Below are 21163 nucleotides of genomic sequence, written 5' to 3' on the forward strand. Positions count from 1 at the left end.
TGTGCCTTGATGTTAACTCTGAATGGTAACAATGTATCAGTGTAAGCTTATCAGCTATAACTAATGCACCACTCTGGTGGGGGATGCTGATAATGGGGGAGGCTGAGTGTGTCTAGGGAGGGCTCAGGGGGATATGGGAATGCTCTGTGTCTTTCACTCAGTTTGTCTGTAAGCCTAAAAATGCTTCAAAAAATAAAGTCTATTTTAAATAAGTGACACCCTGTGCTGCACACTTATAGGAGAGATCAAAGGGAAGCTGCTTGGTTAGAGAGGAAGGGCCTCCCCCAAGCCACCCAAGCACCTCTGAGGACCCTGAGATCCTCAGGAACTTGAGTAGGGAATCGTGGCTCTCAGGGATGCTCTAATTAACAACGAACAAGGAACACGTGATGCAAAAAGCCCTCCTGAAAAGTCCGGAAGCAGTGCTACTCGAGGGGCCTCCATCTTCAATGACACGCCACAGGCCCTTCATCAACAATCCACGTATTTGAAGGTGATCCAGGGCTGAGAAAGCTGGCTCACTCCTCCCCAGTTCACTGAAGACAGACTTGTTCCAGAAGTCAACTCTCTGAGAGAGAACAGGGGCCCCAGAGGCCAGGCCCATAAAACATTGCTGCTTTTCCAGGCACCTTGGGCCCGGGGTCATGGTTCTCAGGGGAGCAAATCCTTCACCAGGAGGCTCCTGGCCAATGTGTGGTCAGGACAGAGTGTGCACCTGGATTCTGATTCACCTCCCTTGGAGCAGGTGTAAGTATCTATAGGTAACAGTATCAATAAACAGCCCTTGGACACAAAAGGACGTATTTCCAAAACCCTTTCCCTAGACACCACGAGGACCATAACCACTCAGTTTGCCCCTGCCTAATTGCACACAACCTGCCTTTATTTCAACACACATGTTCACAACCCATCTTTTACCGGTCCTATCTCAGTTTAGGCTGTTTCCTGATAACATTTGGGCAATTCTTCAAAGCTCAGCTAACGTGCGTGGTCACTACCCTTTACTTAGGGGTCTTTTCCTGCCTCTCCCCTCCTCCCTGTCTGTTCTTGGCCTTCTACAAAGGCCCTGTCCCTCGCCGAGCCACTCTCTTTACCTGCGCTCTCTCACATCACACACTAACTGCAGGCGTGGCAGCAAGATGTTGCGGAGTCTTGTTGCTAGTCCAGGCTAAAAGACCATGTTCAAACACATGGGAGAGAAGAAAGGAATCCTTTAACTTTCAGAGTGAGTGTCTATGCATTATAAATAATTTTTTGGCCTAGATTTTAAAGAGTGACATGCAACCTCCTTAGCCAAAAAAAGCTCTGTTCCTGTCCTAGTTTGCCCATTATAAATTATTTGTGAGCTGATAACACCCAGCTCATTACTGCTCTGTTCTCGTCTTCAATGGGTGTAATGACGACCAACATGGCCTGGTAGCAACTCCGACGAAGGCTCCTATCGTTAGTGACAGAGACACAAGCTTGTTTCCATCCGCCTCCGGCTGGGACACACTGTGGTGTCCACTGGAAACTGGTCGCTGTCAGCTGGTTCCACTGCTATCAGGCAAGAGAAAGAAAATGAGCCTGGAATGACCTTATTTCCAAAAAGAAGGTCCTCTTGGCAGGCCCCGAGACCACCACACACAGACACTGGGACGAAGGTTTTGAAAGACACTCCAACAACCCCAACAACCAGGCTTTGGGTTTTTGTTTTTGAGACGGAGTCTCACTCTTGTTGCCCAGGCTGGAGTGCAGTGACGCGATCTCAGCTCACTACAACCTCCACCTCCCGGGTTCAAGAGATTCTCCTGCCTCAGCGTCCCGAGTAGCTGGGATTACAGGCATGCACCACCACACCCGGCTAATTTTTGTATTTTTTAGGAGAGACAGGGTTTCACCATGTTGACCAGGCTGGTCTCGAACTCCTGACCTCAGGTGATCCACCAGCCTCGGCCTCCAAATGTGCTGGGATTACAGGCATGAGCCACCATGCCTGGCCAGGCTTTGGAGTTTTAAGGCATTTTTTAAATTCAATAAAATTCATCCATTTTAGTGCATAGTTTGGTGTATTAGTTGGGTAACTACCACCAAAATCAAGATAAACAACAGTTCCTTCATCCTAAAGAGGTTTCTCCTGTGTCTTTGTGATTGATCCGCCCACCCCCAGCCATAGCCACAGGCAACCAACCACTGATCTGCTGTTCGTGTGGTTTCACCTGGTCTAGAATTTAACAGACCTGGAATCAGAGTACACAGTCTTTTTGATTTAGCATGACATTTTTGAGTTGCATCATGTTGCTGCACATATTAACACCCCATTCCTTTTTCCTGATGACTAGCATTCCTGTGTATGAATATGCCACAACATCTGGTTCATTTCTAGTTCAGGGGTAATAAGAATAATGCCGTTCTGAATACTCATGTACAAATCTGTGTGTAGATAGAGGCATTCATTTCTCTTGGGTGAATACAGAGGCATGGAATTGCTGGGTCATCTGCTAAGCGTATGTTTAACCTGATAAGACACGGCTGCACTGACATACGGTGCACTGAAATGTTTAGCCATTGAAATGTTACCTTACTGTGGCTTGGATTTGCATTTTTCTAGTGACTAGTAATGTCGAACATCTTTTTACATGCTTAATAGCCATTTATGTATCTTATTTTGTGAAGCATTTGTTCAAATCTTCTGCCTATTTTCCAGTTGGGCTGTTTGTCATCATCTTATTGAGTTTAAGAAAGAGAGAGTAAGAGAGAGACCAAGGGAGGGAGGAAGGGAAGGTATGTGTGTGTTTTAAATATACAAGGATATTGATTTTTGAATGTGGGGCTCAAAAAGCCCCAAGTTATCTGTTCTGAAGCGTCCATCATCGGGCATCTTGGGGAGTTTGGGTCTGGTTACACAAGGAATATTTGCTGGGCACTTACTATGTATGTAACGGGCACCATGTTAAGAGCTTTACATCCATTCATTCCTTCAATTCTCATGGCAACCCTTTAAGGCAGGTACTATTGCATTTCCATTCCAAGGGGAAGGAGCGAGGCACTGAGAGACTGTGTAACTCACCACCATCACAGGTCTGGGAAGCGGTGCCACAGGCTGGCTCCAGTGCCCACACTGTGAGGCCGTGCACCCTTCTGCCACTTCCTACAGCTCCCTCCAAATCACTGTGGTGGGATCTGTTATGGACCTACGGACCCAGTGTTCTGGGAACACAGAACTGAGAGTGACTAATTCTGGCTGCTTGAGTTTATAGCACAAAAACTAAGCACACCGTGCAGAGAAACAGTGCCACACACTAACAGGAGGCTGGTGTTTGCGTTCCCTGTTGGGGAAGGGTACTGCAGGAAATCAAGGGAAGACTGCGACCTTCGCTTCAGTTCCTAGGAGGAGTGGCCTTTCCCACTGTCGTGGTCACCTGTGGTGTTAGGATTGGTGTTCACCAAATACTTCCAGTTTGTCTTCTGGAGAGAGCAGGATTGTGCTTCCCTGCCCCTTCGCTTGGCCAAGAACACGTACGCACAAGTGCCATGTGTCAGTTCCCAGGGAGAAGCATGAAGAGTCAGTGCAAAATCTGGTTCATTCCTTTTTCCATTCACCTCCCTTGGCAATGGGAGGTGAAGCCTCTGTCAGCCTGGGTCTTTGGGTGAGGACACTTTATAGTAAGGGGCCAGCAGCTCTGTGATGAGCACGTCAGCTTTACTGAGATATGGGAATTGTGTGCCACATAGCCCAACTAGCCTATCTGGATACACATAGTAGGGGATTGAGCAGAAAGGCACTCATGGGTGGAACTCAAACATCCAGTTATTAAATGCAATACAGACAGACCTCCAGGGAAGTGGGGCACAGGTTACCTTCCAGTACCCTTAAAAACTGTACATGTTTATGGGGTACAATGTGATGTTTTGATATATATATATACAACATGGAATGATTAAATTAAGCTAATTACCATATCAGTCACTTCACTTATTTGTGGTGAGACATTTGACATTTACTCTCCTTGCAATTTTGAAATATACAACACTGTACGTTATTATTAACTACAGTCACCCTGCTGTGCGATAGATCTCAAAACCTGATTCCTCCTGTCTAACTGAAGCTTTCTACCCTTTGACTAACATCTCCCCACTCCCTCCCCCTTTGACAGGAGGACCCTCTTCCACTTCTGACTTGAGGGTTCTCTGGACAAGGGCAATTAGAGACAGGAAGAGTATTTGTTCTACATTCTCTGATTAGCACTTTCTGTGCACAAGGCGCTCCATCAAGCGATATGGAGGAGGCGGCAATGAAGAGGTCTCGGCCCTCAACTGAAAGCAGCTCAGTGTCTAGAGGAAGAGATGGAACTCATTCCTCAGAAGCTGGTACAGGGGGTGCAATACAATAGTGCCCGGTGAGAAGTTCCAACGAATCGCCAAGGGTGCGCGCCAAGGAGGGAGCCCAGCCACGGAGCCCCTAGAGGCAAGAACATGAGGTGGCTTTGAGGGGTGCATAGTCAGGGGTGGAGAGGACAGCCCAGGGGAAAGCTGGGTGGTCAAGTTTGGCAGCAGAGTTGGGCTCAATTGGAGAAGGAAAGGATAGGGTGGGGAGGCAGGGGGAGACCGACGGCACAGTCGTGAATGGTAGGCCAACCAACCTGGTCTGAGCTTTTGGATGAGTGGGGACAGGGAAAGGAAATGAAATGGGTCCTTAGAAAAGGATGAGGAACCCAACTTAAAGGGGAAGTGAGTAGAGACAGGAAGGGTCCGTGAGGCTCCTCCACCCCAAAGCACAGCACGGCGCTGCTGCTCCCTACCGCCCCCAGCGGGGGATGTAGGGAAAGAGCCAAGCAAGGCTCAGTCAAACTTCATTAGCCTCGAAAGAGTGACGCTGATGGTGGATGCTTTAAAACGTTTGTTTTTGTTTTTGTTTTTTTTCCCCTTAAAATTAACACACAGTGAGCCTGACTTTTTCTTCGGGGACACGGTTCTATACGTTTTAGCACATGTATAAAGGTATGCAACTGTCATCACCATCAAGACAAGAGACAGCTCTCTACAAAACTCTCATGCCCTCCACTCCCCCAAAACTCTGGCCAGCTCGGTTCTGTTCTCCATCCCTATGCTCTTTTCAAGAATGTCGTAAAAGTATAATCCTATAGCATGTAACCTTTTGAGGATGGCTGCTTCTACCCAGCATAATGCCTTTGAGATTTATTCAACTTGTGTCTGTCAATAGCGTGTGCCTTCTCATTGGTGAGTAGTTTTCTACTGTATGGGTGTTCCACAGCCGGTTTATGCATTCACTCATTGAGGAAATGTGGGTTGTTTCCAGTTTGGGTAATTATGAATAGAGCTACTATGCCCATTGGTGTACAGGTTTTTCAGTGAACGTGTTTGTATTTTTCTGAAGTAAAGAACCCAGGACTAGAACGTCTGGGTCATATGGAAACTATATGTTTATAAGAAACTACCAAACTGTTTTCCAGAGTGGCCATGCCATTTTACCTCCCTACCAGCAATGTATGAGTGATCCAGTGTTCTACAACCTTAAAGGGAATTAATATTGTCAGTACTTTAAATTTTAGCTAATCTAAGAAAGTTGCGGTGGTACATTATTAGAGGTTTAATTTGCATGTATCTAATGGCTAATGGCAGTGGACATCTTTTCACTTTTTTTGACATCTGTAGACCCTCTTTGAGGAAGCATCTGTTCATATCTTTTGCCCATTTTAAAATTGGGTTGTCTATTTCCTTACTATTGAGTTTTGACAGTTGCTTGTATTTTCTGGATACAAGTCTTTTGTCAGAAATGTGATTTGTCAGTATTTTCTACCCGACTATAGCTTGCCTTTTCAATCTCTTAATAGCAACTTACAGAGTGAGTTTTTAATTTTGATGAGGTCCAGGTTTAACAATTTTTTCTCTTACGAGTTGTACTTTTGGTGTTAGGTCTAGGAACTCTTTGCCTAACCTTATAGACTACAAAGACTTTCTATTTTTTCTTCTTATGGTTTTACAGTTTTACGTATTTTACATTTAGATTTACAATCTCAGTATTGATTTTTATTTCATGAATAGATGTTGCATTTTGCCAAAGTCTTTTTCTGCATCAATTGATATAATCATGTGGTTTTTCTTTTGTAACTTCATAACATAACGGATTACATTGATTTTTGAATTCTGAATAGCCTTGCATTCCCTGGATAAGCTCCACTTGATTGTAATTTAAAAAAAAATATAAATATATATAGTTGGATATAATTTGCTAATGCTTTGTTGAGAAATTTTGTATCTACATTTATGAAAAATGCTGTTCTGTAGATTTCCTTTCTCACACTGTCTTTGGGTAATGCTGGTCTCATAAAATAAACTGGAAAGTACTTCCTTATCTTCAACTTTCTGGAAGAGTGTGAACAGAATTGGTGATATTTCTTCTTTTAATGTTTGGCAGAATTCACCAGTGAAATCATCTGGGTCTGGAGATTTCCTGTTCAGGTTTTCAAATACAAATTCAATTTCTTAGTTATAGGACTCTAGGTTTTCTCGTTCATCTTTTGCGAGTTTGGTAGTCGTGCTTTTTTAAGTAATTGGCCCATTTCATCTAAGTGGTTGGATTTTATGCGGATCTAATTGTTCATAGTATTTCCTTATGGCCCTTTGAATTTCTCAGGAATATCTAATGATAGGCCTTCTTATTCCTGCTATTGATAAATCGTGTCTTTTTCAGTCCCTTGATAGACTTATCAATTTTATTGATCTTTTATTATTTTTATTATTTTTTTAGATGGAGTTTCGCTCTTGTCACCCAGGCTGAAGTGCAATGGCACGATCTCGGCTCACTGCAACCTCCACCTCCCAGGTTCAAGTGATTCTCCTGCCTCAGCCTCCCAAGTAGCTGGAATTACAGGTGCCCGCCACCATGCCTGGCTAATTTTTGTATTTTTAGTAGAGACGGGGGTTTCACTATGTTGATCACGCTGGTCTTGAACTCCTGACCTCAAATGATCCCCTCACCTTGGCCTCTCAACCTGCTGGGATTACAGGCATGAGCCACCATGCCTTGCCAATCTTTTAAAAAATCACCTTTTAGTTTAGTTGATTTTTCTATATTGTTTTTCTGTTTCTAATTTTATTACTTTCTGTGTTTATATCTAATTTCCATCTTTCTTGCTGTGAGTTTATTTTGCTTTTCTGTTTCTAGTTTCTTAAGGTAGAGGTTAGTTGTTGATTTGAGACCTTTCCTTTTTTTCTAATAAGAGCATTTAATGTTGCAAGTTTCCCTCTAAGCATTGCTGTAGCGGCAACCCACTAATTTTGAAATGTATGTTCATTTTTATTTAGCTAAAATATTTTCTAATATCCTTGAGACTTTCTCTTTGACCCATGGATTACTACACAGTTTGTGGTTTAATTTCCAAGATGTGGAGATATTTTTCCCGCTATCTTTCTGTTTCTAATTTTTTCATTTGAATTTATTTACATTTGTTTTATGAAGCAGGGTTTGGTCTAGCTTGGTAAATATTCAATATGTACTTGAAAATATGTGTATTCTGTTATTGCTGAGTGGAATGTTGTATAAATACCAATCAGATTCTGTTGGTTGATGGCATTTTTCAGTTCTTCTATATCCTTGCTGAAGTTTACTAGTTCTATTACTAAGAGGAGCATGTTAAAGACTCATCTAACTTCTTCAGGTTGTGCCTCCTGTACTTTGAAGCTTTGTTTTTAGGTGTATACATATTAGAACTATTATCTGTTCTTGGTGAATTGATCCTGTATCATACGTAATGTCACTCTTTATTCCTAGTAAATTTCTTTGCTCTGAAATCTATTTCATTTGATATTAATAGAACCATTTTGGCTTTCTTTTAATTAGTGTTTGTGTGGTATATCATTTTCCATAGTTTTACTTTTACCCTCTACCTATAGCATCATATTTGAGTTGAATGTCTTGTAGACAGCATATATTTAGGTATTTAGGTTACCGAAAAAAAATCATTGCAACAAAATCTGTTTTTTAGTTGGCATATTTAGACAATTTACATTTAATGTAATCACTTATATGTTTGGATTTACATTTTCTATTTTAACATGTTTTCTGTTTGTACATTCTTTGTTTTGGGTTATTGTTTATTTCCCCTTTCCTGCTTTCTTTTGTATTATTTAAACATTTTTTAGTATTCCATTTTAATTTATCTATTGTTTTCCCCTCCATATTTCTTTGTATGACTTTTAGTAATAATTCTAGGGACTGTAATATACAAACTTGTCTTTTCAAAGTCCACTTAGAATATTTTATCATTTCAAATGGAATCTTTTCTCTATATAGCCCCCTCTACCTTCTCCCCTCTTTTATGCTGCAATTGTCTTATGTACTGTCTATACATACACTAAATATACCCTATCAGATTATGCTGTTTTTGTCAAATATTTACCATTTCTGTTATTCTTCCTTTATTCTTCCTATTCCAAGTTTCTATCTAGTGTCATTTCCTTTCTGCTGAAAAAACTTCCTCTAGTAATTCTCTCAGAGCAGGTCTCTTGACAGGAAGTTTTCGTTCATTTGAGAGTAATCTTCATTTTACCTTCATTCCTGAAGGATATTTTCACTGCATGTCGAATTCTGGGTTAATAGCTCTTTTCTTTTAACATTTAAAAAATATTTTACCCCTATCGGAAGGCTTCCCTGGTTTCTGATGAGAAATCCATAGTGCTACTAAAATATGTTCCACATGGCCAGTCTTAGACCTTGGGTGGTGGTCTATTCTGAAGTGCAGACCTGAGGGTCTATGGTATGCTGCTCAAGATGAGATCCATGCAGATTCAGCTCAGGGGTGAGCTCAGAAACTCACAACCAGCTTTACAGAGTCACTTTCCTGAGCACCTCCCTCTCTGAAATCTGCCCAGTACCTTCTGGTTCCCAGGCTCCCTTTCTGTTCCGTTGGCCAGAAAGCTGGCTCTATTTATCCTGCCCTTCCTCATACTACCTACATCTGCGCTTTCATCTGGGGCCAAGCAGTAGGAAGATAGAGAGCAAGGGGGAAGAAAGCAGCAGGGTTTCATCCCACCCTCTTGGAAGTGTAGCTGCTCTGTCTGGAGAGAGGTTCCCCTTCCTCTGCATAAAAGGTTTCATGTGGATTCTGATGGCCACTGTTGCTCCTGCTATGCTGCTGTTGGAGGATTGCTTCCGGGATGCAAGGAAATAAAGAAAAAACAAAAAAGGGCAGATTTAACCTTGCACAATCTGAGCATTAGGAGACCTAGTTCCTGCTCCTTAAGCCAGTGCTAGAGCTCCTGGTCCTCTCTCTGTCAGCAGAGGCCCACTTCTGGGTGTGGGGCTGCATTGAGTCTAGGCTAGGAGATATTACAGGGGAAAAAATGGTGAACTCGCTGCTGGTTTGGTAGTGCTTCCCCAATCTGCACCCTACTATTTACTCTTCAGGGTCCTCAAATGGCTGTTTCATGCATTCTGCTCACGCTTTACAGCTGCATTCAGTGTGATGGACAGGACGGAGTAGGCTAACTCCATCTTACCAAGATCCAAAACTCTCATATATCTTTTCATATATTTTTTAATGAGTTTGTAAAAAACCCATAGAAATCAAAGGGTGGGAACAGAGAATATAAAAGCCTGGTGGCAGGGGCTGTTAATAAGATCCTTTTGCAGAAAAGCGTATGGGGTGAGCTGGACTGTAATTATAAGAGACTCTTGAAGAAACATATTTCTGGGTAGCTCTTGCAGAACAAAGAGAATGACAGACGAACTGGGCAGGCCCTTCTTCCCTTGGTATTAGCGTATCACTCTGGAATGAGCTAACATTAAAAAAGCATCAAAAGGAATCCGCCATTGCACATCAACATGGAGTTTTACTAACCCAATAAAACTACTGTCCTATGCTTCCCTCCCCTCTGAGAGTAGATGTGCACCTCAGGCGTAGCTCTCTAGAACTCTGGAATCCAGAGGAGGGTTGTACTTGCAGCTCAGGATCCAAGCGAGTCCTAGCACAGTAGCCCCATACTCTTACGAAGGGGCTGTGTCTGTGGTATTTCAGGAGGGCTGGAGGAAGGAGAGTCACCACATAATGCAAGGCAGGAGAGGGCCACGGTTCCAAGGCAAAGTGTCACACACACACCCACACCCAAACCCCTTGGGTTTCTCCCACAGGTGGAATCTTGGAGGCCCTTCTCTGAGAGGATTTCATAAGACAGATGCATATTATTTACACCATACTCAACGCTTCTCTCCCCTCCTTCTTGGTGAAGAGATGACACAGGTGTGCACACTTAGTGTGCAAGACTGGACTTCACACCCAGCTGCCCAAGATGCATGGCTGTGGCTGGGATGGGGATCAGGTCCTTCTGAGGGGCCTGTGGCACAGAGGAGGAAGGAAGATGCTCATTTCCCATCCTGCTGGGAGAGACCCTGTGCCAAGAATACTTTGAGCATGCAGGTGAATGACATCGAGCACCCCCAAGTTTGTGTCCTTGGCCCTCTGTCTTCCTTAAATTCACAAGAACGCATGCATAGTGGTGCAGGTGCATTTTATACATCACCAAAAGTCCTATGTTTCCCTTGGGAAAAAATTAAAAACCATTGAATCGGAACTCCTCATCTGTGAGCTGGATCAGGAATGAGGATAAAAAGCAGTAAAAAGAGAAAAGAGGGGGGGAAAACTATCATTCCTAGGAGGCTCTTCCTTTTAATCCATTTCATATGTGGACTGCTCTGGCTGGCAATGTCTTCAGCTTATGCATCTCTGGTATCCATTGGGAAACTATCCATAACGTCTATCAGGCTTCCCTGCTATTAAGATGCTTTTCCTGGTGCCTCTTCCCAAGGGTGCCATCTTTTAAACTGGCTCCACTAAGTCTAGTTCTGTTAACTGAGTAAATAGGGCATCCTGATGGGGGAATATAGAAGATGCTCTCTGAATCAAAGAGAGTTGATCAAATGGAGTGAAAGCTCATAAATTAAATGCTTTCCAATCAAGTTGGAAAGCTATGTTCGGAACTGGTGAAGGGAGCACTAGCAGGCTCCCTTGCTGCCAAGAAGAGCTGGTATTTGAACAAGAGGTACAAATAGGTATGCAGATAGATGTGCAGCTCTCTGAAGAGTGACTTCTTGCCCTTGGAGGGTCTCTATGGTGAGGAGCTAAAGGCATTCTATGAGGCATCCTATTTTCATGTTCCCAATTCCCACCGGGAGCTGAAGAGAGGTGGAGGGAAGAAGAGAATCCAGACAATTTGGCTTGGCTGAGATGAGCACTAGACAGACTTCAGAAGATGTGAGTTCTCATCCTCGTTCTGCACCTAAGCCAGGAGAGAGTAAGCAAGGCACTCCCAACCACACATTCCTCAGTTTCCTCTTAAAAAACAGTGAGGACATTGATATGGTGATTCTGACACACAGCATTTAAATTCTCTGAAGCTCTCCCATCAAAAGATGGGTTCTAATTCTCCTTCCCTTGAATAAAGGCTGGCCTTGGAGGCTGGCTCCTGGTGAATAGATAGCAGCAGCAATGACAATGTTTGGCTTCCAAAGCCAGGTACTAAGAGGAGATAGAGCTTCCCCATGACATTCGCCCTTGAATGCAACCACGTGTTGTGAGGAAGCCATATCTCCATAGGGAAAGCTACTTCCAGTGGACATGCTGGTTGAAAGCCAACATCAACCAAAGGTGTGGGAGTGAGCGTGTCTTCAGGGGGTTCTACCCACAGTCTTTGAGCTACTCTGGCTGATACCACCTGGAACGAAACAGGCACTCCCTGCCAAGCCCTACCCTAGTCAAAGATCCATGAGCAAAATGAATGCCATTGGTTAATCCCTCACATTTTGGGGTGGTTTGTTACATAGCAACAGAAACCCAAAATAGTTAATGCCTAAACCAAAGACACACTGATACCCAAGTTCCTTCCAGATGGGGAATTCTGGCATATCTTACCTGGGGTCACTAGTTCTGCATTATAGGATGGGACAGGAACCGAAAAGGGTGCAGCACTAGGCTTCTCAAATCTGAGTTTTATAAACTGAGCAAAATAATAATAAATAAATAAATAAATAAATAAAGCAAACTGAACCTTTCTAGAAGGCATATCAGGACTAGGCCTTATTCTTCTTTTGTAGTCTCCACAGTGCCTACGACTGAGGTTGTAGAAGGAACACACATTTCTGGTAGAACTGAAATATACCAAATAGGTGCTCACAGTTTTAAGAGGCAACTGCAGCACGCGATGCTCAGTGAAGACAGTGCTGTCCATAAAAGGTGAACTTTCCTAAAGAATACGTTAGAGCTGGTCATCCACATTAACAAAGAGCATCTATGAGCATTCCTATTAAAACTGACTGGAAGCCGGGCACCATTGCTCACACCTGTAATCCCAGCACTTTGGGAGGCCAAGGCTGGCGGATCACTTGAGGCCAGGAGTTTGAGACCAGCCTGGCTAACACGGTGAAACCCCGTCTCCACTAAAAATACAAAAATTAGCCTGGCGTGGTGGTACATGCATGTAATCCCAGCTACTCAGAAGGCTGAGACAGGAGGATGGCTTGAACCCGGGAGGTGGAGGTTGCAGTGAGCCGACATTGTGCCGCTGCACTCCAGCCTGGGCAACAGAGCTAGACTCTGTCTCAAAAAAAAAAAATTGAATGGAAATGTATAAAAAAGGCTGACAGGGAATATGCTATAATATTAACAGTGGCTATCTCCAGGTGGTATGATTATAAATGATCTTTGTGGCCGGGCAGGAGAATTGCTTGAACCTGGGAAGCGGAGGTTGCAGTGAGCCATGATTGCGCCACTGCACTCTAGTCTGGGCAATAAGAGCAAAACTCCATCTCAATAAATAAATAAATAATCTTTGCTCACATCTTCAAACATTTCAGAATTTTTCAAATGCTGTTTTGGAATTTTTTACACATAAGAAAATGTATAATTATAATGGGAATACAGATGGCATATCTATTGCCTAAGATAGTGTTGGTCAATGGGTCTTCTGTGGAAAATCATGAAGAATTACTTGAAGAAAGGGGAATGACCATGGCCAGAGGAGGTTATTTTCTTGCTACTATGTTTTTATTTTTCAGGATAATTTTTTAAATGCAGGATTGTATGATTTTTGTTTATTTGCTAATTGCAGTCTTAGCATCTTTAATGTGCTGAGAAGCCCTAAAATTCTCCACAAGGGAGAAACAGTAAACATACAGTCCACAATTATTTTGGGGGCATTTCCTGGGATTAATATTCTCCATAATACATTTTGGGTAACTTCAGCATAAATCAAGGTCCATATAAGGTCAGTGCAGTCCCCTCCTGTGCCCAGGCTTAGAGCCTGGAGACAGGTGCACAACCCCTCACTTCCGTAGCCCAGGCAGCATCCCTGCATGCTGAGGCCATGGGGTTTGGGGGCATCGCTGGGCTCAGAGTCTCAAGAAGTTTGGTGTAAGAAGAAGACATCAGGCTGGGCATGGTGGCTCATGCCTGTAATCCCAACATTTTGGGAGGCTGAGACAGGTGGATCACTTGTGGTCAGGAGTTCAAGACCAGCCTGGCCAACATGGTGAAACCCCAACTCTACTAAAAATACAAAATTAGCCAGACATGGTGGTGGACGCCTGTAATCCCAGCTACTTGGGAGGCTGTGGCAGGAGAATCACTTGAACCCAGGAGGCAGAGGTTGCAGTGAGCCAAGATCACGCCATTGCACTCCAGCCTGGGTAGCAGAGTGAGACAGAGTCTCTGTCTTAAAAAAAAAAAAAAAAGATGTCATCTGGCTGTGTGGGGAGAAAAGTTGCCCCAGCAGGGCAGGCTGATGCCATCCTCACCTCATGGAGAACTTAGGGAACTATTGCAGAGACTTAGCAAAGCGTCTGGTGGTGACTGAGAGCAGCTGAGGCTGTCTATTCTCCCGAGAAGCAACAGAACAGCTTTACTCTTAACCACAGTTAGCAGAAAGTGTCTGGGCCCAAATGGGAAGCTGGCCTAATTTCATAGTGACTCTTAGTTAACAGTAACACAGGCACCATTTAATTGGAACATGATAGTTAGGAACTTGTCACCAAAATTCTAAAAAGAAACGTTTAGCCTTTTCTAAAGAAAGGCAGCATTTTCAAGTGGTGCATTCCTGATCATCTCTTTTCAATTTAAAATTTACTGAAATTATTGAAAAGGCTTTAGTAAACTGCCTTTTGCCTCAGATGCCCCCAGAGAGGTTCTGAATCTCCTTGAACGAAGACATTCCCAAGTTTCTAAGGCTGCCAGACACCACGCTTCTCTGACAACTCCTCTGAGCCAATCAAAGAATGCTAGCAGGGTAAAAGCCAAAAGCCCCCCCAGCAGAGGGAGGCCCCTTTTCCATTCCATCGTTTACTGGGCTACAGGAAGAATTAGCATTCTGCCTGCAAGTACAGTTCTACTTTCCCCTTTGTTTTGAGAACAGAATCACTCATCTGGAAATTACAAGGTAATATACACGAATCGCATGTCCTATTACCTCCTGCGTTCTCGCGATGCCTGCTGCTGCCTTAACCATAAAAAAAAAAAAAAAAAACAAAGAGGAAGCCTCAGAGATGTTTTACTGCCATTTTTTTTTTTCCCCGTGTGGGAGCTTATGATGATGTAAGTAAAACCCAATCCAAAGCCTATGAAAGGAAATCACAGCAAAATTAGCACGACAGGCTCCAGCTGGGAGCATCAGCCCACTGTCCAATGCTGAGGGCCCGGGGTTCTCACTGCACTGTGCCTGCACGCAGGGGCACTCTGCAAGTGTGCATGGGGCTGGAGTCCTCCAAAAGGGCTACAGCCTTTCTGGGCAGACCTTTGCTTTCAGACCTACAGAATTTATATCCAAAGAAATGGTACGAATGAAACGAGAACAGTCTCTCTTCTTTGCCATATTACTCTCCCTGAAAGAGCAATTGGCTGAAAGGGTTGAGTTTACAAATTTCGATCTCCATCCTGTCTTGGCCTAAAACAGACTCTGCAGAAAGTGTTTTCTTTTCCTTCTTTATGCTTATTTTCATGAATGCATCTCTAACTTGCCTGAAAGCGCTCTGAGGGCAGGATAATGCTATGTATCCTCATCTGTAGCATCCACTTGCTCACCACATCACTTAGTCAACAAATACAGATGGGATGGTCTCAGCCATTCATCGGTCCATGTCATTAAACTACCCTATCCTTTTCCTCTACCCGGGGGGACCAGAAGAAATAACCAAATGGCTAAACCTTTTCCTTCTGAAATATCTGCTTCTGCAAAATGGCATGCGTAGGCTTCTTGTTTGCTTATGTTTGAACTCTTCCCTCTCATCTGAACCACTTTATTGACATTGAGACTAAGAATTAGGGTCAAAGAATCATAAAATTGTTTAGCTGATGTTTCAGAACCAGCATCCACTCCATTAAGAGCCCCAAGAATCAGCGAATCTGACCTGACACTTTTGATTCTCATGAACAAAGGCAGCAGAGCCATAAACTCACCTTCTCCTCTCCCTCTCTCAACCAAAGGTATGGGACTATGGAAACAACCTCACAGCTGACTGGAGAGAGGAGGTCATGGACTCATTTAACACTGGATTAAAGGAAGAGATGAATATGAAGCAGTTTCTTCTTAGCCAACAGGTGCTCATTTCTGTCAAGAAATGGAGTAAGCTGGATTTTGCAATACGGCAAAGTTAGATCATTGCTTTCTTTGGAAAGCAAGAATTCCTATCAGAACTTATTTTCTCTACCCCTTGGGAAGGTGGTGACTCAAAAGGAGCGGCTTCCATTTACTGAATGTCACAGACGCTGTTAGGAGCCCAGACTTCAGAAACAGATGTGTGCATTTGAATCCCTGCCTGCCGCCAACTGGCTGTGCAATCCCTGAGCCTCAGGTTTCTCAACTCTAAAATGGGGCTAAGAATAACCTGTTTTATGAGGAGGTGTTGTAAGGCTTGGAGAATTACTGCATGTAAAATGCTCCAGGCAGGCTGTGAGCGCTCTGCAAATTTTAGCTTTCCCTATCAGCACTGCATACTGCACTGTGCCAGGGGATCAGACACAGCTACGTTTAATTTCTGCAATAAGTAGCGACTATTATCACCCCACTTGACAGAAGAAGAAACTGAGGCTAAGAGAGATTTAGTGACTTGCCCAAGGACAGACAATAAACATTGGCAAGAATCAAAGCCAGGCCTGTCTGATTCTAACCCTGCGCACTTCCTGCTACCCCACACTGCTTCCTGGATGACCACAAATGCACGCGCATGCACGTGCACACACACACACCCTACAATACTGTTTCACATCAGAATTAGAAAGACGTGCTTATAACTGGAATACAGAAAAAGCTGTGAACTTCATTATCTAGGGATTACAAATATCTCTCAATCAAGCTGTTTCCTTCTTGAGTACAAGGACTATATTTTTGCATCTTCCCTAAAGAATAGAGCACTCAGTTCTGAACACACAATAGACACTCAATTAATACTCCCTGGATTTACATGGAAATTCACGGAAGAAAGTGGAACCGTGCCCTTGTTCGGAATACTTGATCAAACAACCCAAATACACCATGAATTCCCTAAAGCATCGAAAGCCTTGCCTAACACAAAGCAAGTTTTCTGGAGACAATGAGAGTTTTGATCTCAAGTTAAACATTTCTAATCTCATCAAAAATAATGGGTGTGTAAAAACAATTCATGCCAGGCCTCCAGGTGGGATTAGGGGAAGGGCCTCCCATGTTACTGCTATAAAAACTACTTTGAAAAGAATACGATCTTAGGGGAGTGTGTGTGTGTGTGTGTGTGTGTGTGTGTGTTCCCAAGTGTTAGGAGGGGTACTGCGTCCTTGCTATTTCTGGGTACCACCAAACGTTCTAAACTCCTTTTTCCATCTGAGGACAAGGGAGGAGTGTGGGCCCCAGCCTCACTACACAGGTCTCTGTGCAAAGATTTCCAAGCAGAGAAGTTTTTGGGTGGGGGAGGTATGCTTATGGCCCAAAGCAAATGGGGAGGGGAATGAATGAAAAGAAACTGCATACAAACTGATTTATTTCTAGGAACTTTTAGCCCAGATTTTTTTTGGCATGTCTATATTTGCTGATTTCTGCGTATGGTAGAGCCTAAACATGCATTTTTATCTCTTCCTGATTTAGAGGTAAGCGGTGCAGGAGAGAGGCAGGGATGGGACTAGAAGGGGTTTGGAGGGTGATATTAAAGATGACGACAGCAAAAGTAAAACTCCTATGAACTCCTTAGTCATGCCAGAATGCAGCTCTTTGTCTAGTCGGCCAGGTAGATTGAGTTTGGTCTTATATGAAGAGCCTCTTGTGGTCTGGGGATAAGAATAGAGTCTAAGATTAAAGAAGTCTGTATTGAAGTTCTCATTCTGCCACTTCCTAGAGCTTTCTGATCTCTGACAATGTACTCAACCTTGTTGAACTTTAGTCTTCTCACCTGTAAAATGGGAATAAGAATGATACACACTTCAAAGGAATGTTGAGAAGATAATATGAGATGATGTACATAAAAGGACTTAGCTCAGTACTGTGGGCACCCAGCGAATGCTGGCTACCACTGCTGTTCTTTCCATCATTTCTAATAAGAATGGCCTGCGCTTGAACCCGGGAGAGGGAGGTTGCAGTGAGCCAAGATCGCGCCACTACACTCCAGCCTGGGCAACAGGGTGAGACTCCATCACACACAAAAAAGATTGCCCTGTAAATGTATTACTGTAAAGTGTGCTGCATATTCATACACATGTAATGATGAATATTTAAAAAGCACTACTCAGTGTATTTTGTAGCTAATTTCCAAAATAACCAGTGAGGAAAGCAGGACAGACACTACAACCCTTATGTTGCAGGTGAGAAAACAGAGGCTTTGAGAGATGAGGGGTCAGTTGGAATTCATCAGCTAGCACAGGGCAGGCCAGGAATGCAGCTCACATCCGTCTCCAGCGCTCCATCCGTAGCTATGCTGGAGGAAACCAAAACATCCCAGAGGAAGGAACTCTAGTCTGGTCTAATCCAGTCTATTCATTTGTTGCTTGGGACCCAAGTGGATTTTGCAACCCTTGTAGGTTGTGACCTACAGTTTGCAAAGCACCTGGGTCCCAATGCCAAGTAAAGGGCCTGTCACTTCCGGATAAGCTGGGGAGTTCTTTGCACTGATGCCTGTTTGAATTTTTATTGCAGAAATTTGCAAACATATGCAAAAGTAAAGAGTACTAAGAGTCCCCAGTGCTGATCTCCCAGATCCTGGGATGAAGGCTGTTCTGTCTACACTTCTGGCCATTTCCTCTGCTCCCTGGTTTTTTTAAAGTAAATATTGGGGGAGTTTAAAACAACCCAGACTCCTCTTATGCCTTGCAGACTCAGGTATGGCAGGTCTGGGGGTGGCCAGGGATTTGTGGTTCTCATGGCTGCCTCTCCAGGTGACATGGAAGGACAGCTACCCTGCAGCCACAGAGCTAGGTGGTACCTGAGGGCACTACCATTTACAGGTGACAAGCAAGCAGTGGGTTCTGTGAAGGGAGGTGGGCAAACCCTTTAGCTCTGCAGGTTCACGAGGCTGTCACAGAGGACGGAGAGCCCTGCCACACACAAGCAGTGGCAGAGGCAGAAAGGGGTGAGATCACAGCGAGGAGGCTGGTCCAGTGGGGTTGCAATGAAGGGTGTCTCCAGAGAGGATGCCCCCTGCTGCCAAGGCTCTGTGGCTGGGCCTCCACCCGAATGACCTGCAGTGAGCCACTGAGGAGGTTCCTGCTCACGTTTTTTTCCCCAGAGCATGGCACAGTAACTGCCGACTGGGGTGAATCGTGTGAAACCGATGACATTCAACTGTTCCTGACCCTCTCAATGTCACTGTTATGATTCCACTGCATATCTAGTAGGCATTCAATACATGTCCAATGAAGGAATCAACATAGACAGGTTATTAGGGCTCTCACATGCCAGCTGCCAAGTTAGTATTTCTAGTTGACCCACCCACAGTGCAAGGTGTCTATGACATCTCCAATCTACAGCCGAGGAAACTGAGCTAATCTATGTATACAAAAGTGCTTAGCACAGTGCTGGGTGATGACTGCATGCTCACTGTGTGGCAATGATCATTATTATTATCCAAAGCCAGACAGAGCCCCAGCAACTGAGTTAGGACTTGAATCCAGGCCTGCTGGGCTCCAGTCAGCCTGCCTTGTCAAGCAGTGTCTGTCCTGGAAAAGCAGTAACCAGAAACCCTGAAAGATGACCAGTGTCAACAGGGGTACACAGGAGCATGACAAAAACCCAGACCACTCAGCCAGTCCTAGACAATGTGTCATTTCACAGCGAGGGGCAGGGCTGAGTGAGCTCTCTAGGTTTCTCATGGAGCACTGCAATATGTCACAGACAGTGTGTCCTACAGCTGCCTATCTTGCTGGTGGCCTCACCTGCACAGAGTGAAAGCCAGCGAGATTCTGCCAGGCAGACCCCCGGGGGCCAGAGAGCTCTGCTGAGGAGGGGGAGAGCTGCATCTTACCTCTTGGCTCTGTCTTTCTCATCTTCATCCATTAGATTTTCTATGCAGTTTTTCCTGCAAAAATAAATAAATAAATAAATAAATAAAAAGAATGGATAATTACTGTCTGCTTCTACATCTTTCTTAAAAGTCTTTCAGGTTGTTGTCATTTCGGTCTTAGCCCAGTGGTTCTCAAACTTGTTGGTCCTGGCACCCCTTTACACTCTCAAAATGGACTGAGGTCTCCAAAGCACTTCTGTGTATGTGGGTTAAGGCTGAGATATGTTTAAATGCACAGGCACTCATTTCATTGGGCATCGGAGCAACGAAGTCATCAGATGTCAAGTAACTTTTGGAAAAGTCAGAATAATTATGTCGTGTACACTCATGAGACAAGGAGACCTCTTTTAAAAGGAACAAATAACGAGTTAATTATATTTTGAAAAAATGTCTTGACCTCAAGGACCCCAAGGGTCTTCAGATCACACTTTGAGAACTGCTGTCCAGACCAGCTCAGTGAAGCAGCATCTGTTCATCTCAAGCCTTAGGTCACACGCACCTCCCAGTGCCTGCCTGGGATCCGTTAGCGACGCCACAGCGGGCCTTGTTCACTCCTGCTTGCAGGACCCCAGTGGCCTATGACATCCTAAAGGAGAGTGTTTATCTGTCCATTCAAACCACACAAGCTCCTCTGACAAGTGGCCTGGAAGAATCAGCCCCAAAGTAGTGTAATCCGCAGTTCCTCCCTTAGGGCGTTTACTCTCCTTGAGACAGCGAAGGTGCACAGATGTGAAAGATTACGTAACAATCCAGGAATGTTCTTCCTCAACACCGGAGCCTCTACTCTCCCAAGGCCACTGGCTTGATGCTTCTCAGGCCCACAGATCCAGCTTCCTCTCCTACCACACGCAGGCCTGGGTTCCCTCCACCCCTCAGAGCTGCGCAGCCCTGGTTCCTTTCTTCATTCACACATTTCCCAGAGCCCCACCTGTCTGGGGTGCGCCCCCCAAGTCAGCACATCAAGCAGAACCATTCTCAGGGCGCTCATGAGGCCAATGCCAGCTGTGGGAGTGGGAGGCTGAAGGCTGCGGTGGCTGGGAGGGCAAAGTGTGATCGAGGTAAAGGTGGGGACCATGGAGAAGCTGAATCACCACTGCCCACCCGCTTCTACGCTCAACACACAGGGTCTTCAGTCGGAACTCCCAAACCAGCACTTTGCAAATGCACCACCAATTACTCTTGAAATATGAAGTTTCAGATAAAAATTTTCAATGGAGCCAATCAATCTTTCTCTGAGCTCATTTAGTTTTGTGATTTTGGTCACCTATGTACACAAACATGGGTCTGAGCCAAAGCAAAGATGAATTCTGCAGCCATAGCCCTTGTTTACATAATGCCCATGCAGTCAACAGCAGGCATATTCCACAATGGACTAGCAAGAAATGCCGCTTAGAAGTTAAAGCCTGTATTACAACTGAGTCAGCATTAACACATCTGCAAACAGGCCTGTGCTTAATGTTTTCCAGATGGAATCTGTTCAAAGTTTTATGTCAATTCATTGAATGATGCCCTACCCCAAGCCTGTGCTTCCAAGGAGAATGGTGGCTGACCAAAGCCCCAGGGCATGAGCAAGGACCTGGCCACGCTGTGTTCTTTACCAGGGGCCCCTGGACAGAGCTTGTCCACAGGAGGGCTGGCTGCTGCTCCTCAGTCCACTCT

The 21163-nt window shown here is 44.4% G+C and overlaps 1 protein-coding gene across 9 annotated transcripts in view; it reads right to left on the bottom strand.

The window, feature by feature from the left end:
- Positions 1–21163, bottom strand: part of NPAS2 (neuronal PAS domain protein 2) — a 176622-nt gene that overhangs the window by 72511 nt on the left and 82948 nt on the right. For all 9 annotated transcript variants that reach the window (XM_063594761.1, XM_063594759.1, XM_063594758.1 and 6 more), the window contains exon 2: positions 19466–19519. In XM_063594761.1, the coding sequence (XP_063450831.1) occupies positions 19466–19497 (32 nt within the window). In that variant the 5' untranslated portion in view covers positions 19498–19519. The remainder of the gene's footprint in view (positions 1–19465; positions 19520–21163) is intronic.

Source organism: Pan paniscus, chromosome 12, assembly GCF_029289425.2.
Source record: "Pan paniscus chromosome 12, NHGRI_mPanPan1-v2.0_pri, whole genome shotgun sequence".
Taxonomy (NCBI): Eukaryota; Metazoa; Chordata; class Mammalia; order Primates; family Hominidae; genus Pan; species Pan paniscus.